The 7,411-nt window shown below is 50.1% G+C and overlaps 1 protein-coding gene across 1 annotated transcript in view; it reads left to right on the forward strand.

Moving 5' to 3' along the window:
* Positions 1–924: 924 nt before the first annotated feature.
* LOC144612222 (zinc-binding protein A33-like) overlaps positions 925–7,411 on the forward strand; it is an 18,718-nt gene continuing 12,231 nt past the window's right edge. The window contains exons 1-4 of the mRNA XM_078431781.1: positions 925–1,032; positions 2,228–2,250; positions 2,348–2,466; positions 4,494–4,612. Of these exons, the coding sequence (XP_078287907.1) occupies positions 925–1,032; positions 2,228–2,250; positions 2,348–2,466; positions 4,494–4,612 (369 nt within the window). The remainder of the gene's footprint in view (positions 1,033–2,227; positions 2,251–2,347; positions 2,467–4,493; positions 4,613–7,411) is intronic.

Raw genomic sequence — 7,411 nt, forward strand, 5'->3', positions numbered from 1 at the left:
GGAGGTGGGTGGTGGGCGGATGAATGAGAATTAATGGGTACGTGAAACGGAATAGGCAGCAGGGAATTAAAGTCATAAGGAATAGGGGTAGAATGAGGCCATTTCGCGCATCGCATCTACGCCGCCATTCAATAATGGCTGACCTATCTCTCCCTCCTTACCCCATTCTCCTGCCTTATCACCATAATCTCTGAAACCTGTACTAATCAAGAATCTATCTTTGCCATAAAAATATCCATAGCTTTCTGTGGCAAAAAAAAATCCACAGATTCACCACCCTCTGACCAAAGAAAATTCTCTTCATCTTCCTAAATTAGCGTCCTTTAATTCTGAGGCTATGACTTTGAGTCCTGGATTCTCCCACTAGTGGAAACATCCTCTCCACAACCACTCTATCCAAGCCTTTCACTATTCTGTATGTTTTAATTAGGTCCCCCTCATTCTCTGAAACCCCAGCGAGTACTGGCCCAGTGCTAACAAACGCTCATCATAGGTTAACCCACTCATTCCTGGGATCATTCTTGTAAACCTCCTCTGGACCCTCTCCAGAGCCAGCACATCTTTCCACAGATTATGGTGCCCAAAATTGCTCACAATATTACAAATGCGGCCTTACCAGCGCCTTATGGAGCCTCAACATCACATCCCTGCTTTTGTATACAAGCCCTCTTGAATAAATGCTGGCACAGAGTTTGCTTTCCTTACTATTGATCTATGCCTTTATTCCTACCACCAACATGCATGACTCCACACGTTGAGATATTGATGAAATATTGATCTTCACCTTTCATTTCACAGGAACAGTCACACAACCTTCAGTCTAAGATCAAATCCCAGTTTGCTGAACTGCACCAGATTCTCACTGAGAAAGAGCAGCGAGGACTGGCAGATATCCGGGAGGAAGAGAAGCAGATTCTAAATGCAATGGAGAAAAATCTTCGAGAAATTGAAGAGAATTTAAATTCCATTCAGGAGGAACTCTTTAAGTTGCAGCAGCAGATGGATCAAAAGGACAATGTGGTGTTTCTGAAGGTGAGGGGTGACACTACACTCTGGCGAAGTGAAAGGGCACAGTCACAAAATGGTGGTGACATTTCAGAAATAAATGCTGCCTTTACCAGTAATTGAGAACTGGGTAAATGGTCTTTCTGTTCCAGCTGTTGTTGTTCCCAAACTAAATTGTCTCCCGCATAATCTATGGGATCTCAGGACTGCCTGGCTGGAATGTAGAGAGGTGTTTGTGGAGTTTAGAACTACGACGGGTGATCCTATATCTGATCGCTGAATGGACAGAGGGCAGTAAATCTCTGGGACTCTCCAACCAAGAGACTCTGAGAGGTTTCACCTGCTGGACGTATTTATACTAGAGGAATATACATTTTTGAAAGTTCAGGGAACTGAAATCAAAGGGAATGGGACAAAGCGGAGGAGTTCAGTCCTGGGCTAAATCAGCCATGACCACAGTGTGGGGATTAACATTGAAATCTAGAACGTGGCGCACACAGCAGATTGATCATCTATATCCGGTTCCCATCAGCAGTGGGCGGTCACCTTGGGGGAATTTGCTCTGTTTGTTTTACCCACCTTTGTTCACCATAGAATGACATCCCATTCTACATCATAGACAGGCCATTTGGCCCATCCTATCCAGTCAAGATTTCTGTTCCACTCAACATCCCTCCCATCTACTCACCACACCCGGTAACAATACCCTGAATTCCAGGAGTGCTCACGTGTTTATCCCGCTCGCCCTTAAATATATCTCTGCTGTTGGCTTCAGTCCCTCCAATGCAAGTGAAGTCCATGTTCTCATGACTACATTCCTTTCAGTATTTATTGAAGACCGCGTTACATTTCAGCTTTGATTTTTGCTCTCCCATCGATTAGAGATATTATTTCATCCTCACCCATTTAAATCCACTGATAAACTTAAATCTTATCTCATCATTCCTGACACCTTCCCCAGATAAACTCCCACAACCTGCCCAGTCTTTGCATTGAGTTCCATCCTCTCAGTTATGGCGTCATTCTCATGAGCATTACTTGTGCTTTTCCCCCTTCGTTCTACGTCTCGATGGCAATGTCCGCTTTCTGTCTGCATGACAGCGGCGATAAGAGTTGGGAAATGGGAATTATCAGAGGGTTGTAGAAATATGGAGAAATTCCCGCTGTCGGGATGAGGACGGAACATCTCAGTCAATTGAGATTTGTGTTTTATTTCTTTCAGGAGGAAGCCGGTCGCAAGCGAAGGTAGGACATGCTCTTGATGGAAACATTATAAGTTTTTGTGGAACAACTCAAAACATTTCTGATGCTCAGTTGATAAACAGCTGTTAAATATCCGCAGGGTTCGTGATGAAGCCAAACCATTGTCGGTGGTAGACGTTGCCTTGCCAATTGAAAAGTTTCATTGCCCTGTTTCATTGAACACAGCATTTAAACAAACATCTGATGACTTCAAGCAAGGTAAAGCTTATACCTTTTCCATTGTTCTTGTTCCTGGCACCTTTAAGTAATAGGTGTACGAAGGAACTGCAGACGCGTGTTTAAATCGAAGGAAGGCACAAAATTCTGGTGTAACTCAGCGAGACAGGCAGCATCACTGTAGAGAAGGTATGGGTGACTTTTCGGGTCGAGACTATTCTTCAGTCTGAAGAAGGGTGTCGAACTAAAACATCACACATTCCTTCTCTCCAGAGATGCTGCTTGTCCCTCTGAGTTACTCCAGCATTTTGTGTCTACCTTCAATTGTGTCTATCTTTAAGTAATACTTAGATGCAAAGATTAATGGTATTTTGGACTGAAGGGAAATTGAAGATTTGATCTCCCACCAAGCTCATCTGCTGGGAAGCATCACAGAGTCAGAGAGCTTTGTAGCACAGCAACAGGCCCTTTGACTCGACTCGACCATGCCAACCACGTTGCCCAACCAAGCTAGCCCCACTTGCCTGAGTCTGGCTCATATCCTTCCAAGTCTACCTTATCCACGTATCTACCCAATTCTCTGTGAACTGTTGTAATTGTACCTTCCTCGACCACTTCCTCTCTCAGATCGTTCCACATCTACACCACCCACTGACTAAAAAATCTGCTCCTCAGGTCCTTTTTATTGTTTCCACTCTCATCTTAAACTGATGCGCTCGAGGTTTAGACTCTCCGACATTGGGTAAAGTATTGTGGCTAATCACCTTGTCTGTCCATCTTATACACATCCATAATGTCACTCTCATTGAGGAGGGGCTGTGAACTGTTTGCGTGCTACTGTATGTTTCATTTTTTCCCCTTAGTACCTAATCAGATGTACAGCACTTTGGTCAACGTGGGTTGTTTTTAATTGTGCTATACAAATAAAATTGACTTGACTTGACTTGACTCTGACAGGCTCCCAAGAAAAAATATCCCAGTCTGAATAGTCTGTTCCAGGAATGAGTAGATGAACCTATGATGAGCGTTTGTCGGCATTGGGCCTCTCCTCGCTGGAGTTTAGAAGAATGAGGGGGGACCTCATTGAAAAATACAGAATAGAGAAAGGCTTGGATAGAATGGACGTGGAGAGGATGTTTCCATTAGTGAGAGAGTCTAGGACTGGAGGACATAGCCTCAGAATTAAAGGATGTTCTTATCGGATGGAGATGAGGGGAAATGTTTTTAATCAGAGGGTGGTGAATTTGTGGAATTCATTGCCACAGGTGGCTGTGGAGGCCAAGTCGGTGGATATTTTTAAGGCAGAGACAACTGGATTCTTGATTAGTACAGGTGTCAGAGGTTATGGGGAGAAAGCAGGAGAATGGGGTTAGGAGGGAGAGATAGATCAGCCATGATTGAATGGTGGAGTAGACTTGATGGGCAGAATGGCAGAATTCTAATACTTTCACTTATGGCATTATGACCTTCTGACTGTCCAACTTCACCTGATAACACAGCCCTTCAGACCTGATGATGTAAACCCTTTTGCACCCACTCCAGTTGACTAACAAACCCACCCCTCCCTCTCTCTCACCCTCCACTCAAAAAACACAGGAGCAGGTCATCTGGCCCCTCGTGTCTGCCCCCTTTCACTGTGATCATGACGACCCCACCACCCACCTCTGCCTCCTCTTTAACAACCTCAAATTACCGCTAACCTCAATATCCTCTTGCTCCGATCTGCCTCCATATGTGAGTAGCCTCCCCCCCCCCCCCCCTTCGTTTCTCCTTCACCACCGCAATCTCGCAATCCTCCTCACTCTCCGCACCCGTCCTCCCCGTCCACCCTCCCTCACCTCACGAAATTCCCCTCTCCATCCCTGGATTAAAAACTCCGGGGGAGATGTCTGTTGTCCCCCCGATGTGGTTGTGGGTGAAACCCCGGGCGGGGGGGTTTCAGTTGTCCGCCCGCCTGTGCCTGAGGGCGAGCGGCCTCTCCCCCGGGTCCCGGGGCCGCGCTGCCCGAGTCTCCCCCCGACCCCCCCCCCCCCCCCGGGGACTCTCTGATTCTCTGCTTCTCCCCCCAGTCTCCGTCACCCTGGATGTGGAAACAGCGCATGCGCGGCTCGAGGTGTCTGAGGATCGGAAGAGGGTGAGATTGACCGGGACCCGGAGGAGTCTCCCTGAAACCGGGAAGAGGTTTACAGTCTGGCCGTGTGTGCTGGGATCGGAGGGGTTCACATCGGGGAGACATTATTGGGAGGTGGAGGTGGCGGGGAGTGAGGACTGGAGTCTGGGAGTCACCGCAGAGTCTGTGGGGAGGAAGGGACTGGTCACACTGACCCCGGAGACTGGAGTCTGGAGCATCGGGCGGGGGGGTGACACGTTTGTTGCAGTCACCTCCCCTCCATCCCGTCTCCCCGCCCGTCCCATCCCCGGGAGGGTGGGAGTTTATCTCAGTTACGAGTCCGGGACAGTTTCATTTTACGACGCGGCCACCAAGTCCCATCTCCACACCTTCACTGGGAATAAATTCACGGAGAAACTTTATCCTTTCTTCGAGACTTGGGATGTAGACAAGTGGCTGAGAATCTGCTCCGGTTCCGCTCCGGGTGTGTAAAAGGGTCGGGTCCCGGGACCAGCGTCAGGAGCGGGGCTCAGGGGCTGTGGGGCAGAAACCCGGTGGACAACAGGTCGGCGCTGAACGGCTCCCATTGAATCCCCAAACTGCAACACGACCTCCCACCTTCCATCCTCAATACTCTGACTGACGAAGGCCAATGTGCCAAAAGCCTTTTTGACCGCCTTATCCACCTGCGACTCGACCTTCGAGGAACCATGCCCCTGAACTCCTAGATCCCTCTGCTCTACAACACTCCCCAGAGGACTACCGTTCACCGTGTGGGTCCTGCCCTTGTTCCACGTCACAAAATGCAACACCTCATTACAACATCGCGGGCTCCAGTCTGCGACCCGCCGGCGCGCACATCACCCGCTGTGGCTCCGCTCACGTTTGTAACTCTTCACCTTTAACTTGACCTTTAATAAAGTCTTTAAAAAATAACCCGCGTTTGAGTTCTCTCCGCGTCCCCGCGTCACGGTACAGAGATCTCTTCAAACAGCAGACACGAGGATCCGTGGATACCGGTTGTACAAAAGGAAAAATACACAGAGAGTGCTGGAGTAACTCAGCGGGTCGGGCAGCGTCTGTGGAGAACGCGGATAGGTGACGTTTCACAGAGAGCTGGAGTAACTCAGCGGGTCAGGCAGCATCTCTGGAGAACATGGATAGGTGATGTTTCACAGAGTGCTGGAGTAACCCACCGGGTCAGGCAGCATCTGTGGAGAACATGGATAGTTGACGTTTCACAGAGTGCTGGAGTAACTCAGCGGGTCAGGCAGCATCTGTGGAGAACATGGATAGGTGACGTTTCGGGTCGGGACGCATCTTCAGACTGAAAGGTGTGGGGTCTTCACTAAGGAAGATACAAGCAGATGTTCTAGTGGCCAGAGATCCTAGAATGACAGAGGAACTGGAGGAAATCCACATTAGGCAGGAAAAAGTTTTGGGTAGACTGATGGGACTGAAGGCTGATAAATCCCCAGGGCCTGATGTGGACGCATTAGTGATTATTTTCCAATGTTCTATAGATCCTGTGGATTGGAGGGTAGCTAATGTCATCCCACTTTTCAAGAAAGGAGGGAGAGAGAAAATGGGAAATTAAAGACCAGTTAGTCTGACATCAGTGGTGGGGAAGATGCTGGAGTGAATTATAAAAGACGAAATTGCGGAGCGTTTGGATCGCAGTAACAGGATCGTTCCGAGTCAGCGTCGATTTACGAAGGGGAAATCGTGCTTGGCTAATCTACTGGATTTTTTTTCTACATGTGTTTGTTTGTGCGTATGTGTGACTGGGGGATTGTGGGAGGGGACGGTGCGGAGGGAGGGTGTGTGTCAATGTTAACTCTCTCTCTCTCTCTCTCTCTCTCTCTCGTTCTCTCTCCCCCCATGTACAGGGATTCTCTCCCCCTCGCTGTGGACTGATCTCTACCCCGGGCAAGACTGCTCCCCTTCCCCTCGTACAGACCCGCCCCACCTCCCCTTCCCTCTCTCCCCATCCCTCTCTCTCTCCCCCTCACTCTCCCCCCTCTCTCTCTCCCCTCACCCTCTCTCTCCCCCCCTCTCTCTCTCACCCTCCCTCTCTCTCCCCCCTCTCTCTTCCCCTCTCCCTCCCCCTCTCCCTCCCCCTCTCTCTCCCCCTCTCTCTCTCTCCCCTCTCCCTCCCCCTCTCTCTCCCCCTCCTTCTCTCTTCCCCTCTCCCTCCCCCTCTCTCTCCCCTCTCTCTCCCCCCCTCTCTCAATCACTACAGATTTGTAAAAGAACAACTGTGTAAAATGTGCGGTGGGGGTTGGGGGAATAGAGGGAGGGTGGGGGTGGGGGGCAAAAATGTGTGGGTCCTCCCTTCATAAGTGAACCCCGAGATCCTCTGTTGATGTTTTCAGTGCAGAGAGAGGGGCGATACCGCAGTGGTAATTTGGGGGTCAATTGGTTTAAAGGTGTTAGTGTTGAAGGAGAGGTGGGGGAAGATTGAATCCCCTCCCCCTCACTCCCACCCCCCCTCACCCTCACCTTAACTCCCCCTCACCCCACCCCCTCTCTCTCTCTCTCCCCCTCCCTCTCTCTCCCCCCCCCCTCTCTCTCTCTCCCCCTCTCTCTCCCCCCCTCTCTCTCTCTCTGTCTCCCTTCTCTCTCTCTCCCCCCTCTCTCCCTCCCCTATCTTCCCTCTCTCTCTCTCTCCCCCCCCTCTCTCCCCCTCTCTCCTCCCCCCTCTCCCTCCCCCCCCCCCTAGCAACCCCTATATTGTGGTTCCACAGTGCCACAGACCCACATTTGATCCTGACCTCGGGTGCTGCCTGTGTGGAGTTTGCACATTCTCCGTCACCTCTCGGCTCCTCCAGGTGCTGCCGATTCTTCCCACGTCTCAAACATCTACTTTGTGTCCCT

Source organism: Rhinoraja longicauda, chromosome 43 (genome assembly GCF_053455715.1).
Source record: "Rhinoraja longicauda isolate Sanriku21f chromosome 43, sRhiLon1.1, whole genome shotgun sequence".
Lineage (NCBI taxonomy): Eukaryota > Metazoa > Chordata > Chondrichthyes > Rajiformes > Arhynchobatidae > Rhinoraja > Rhinoraja longicauda.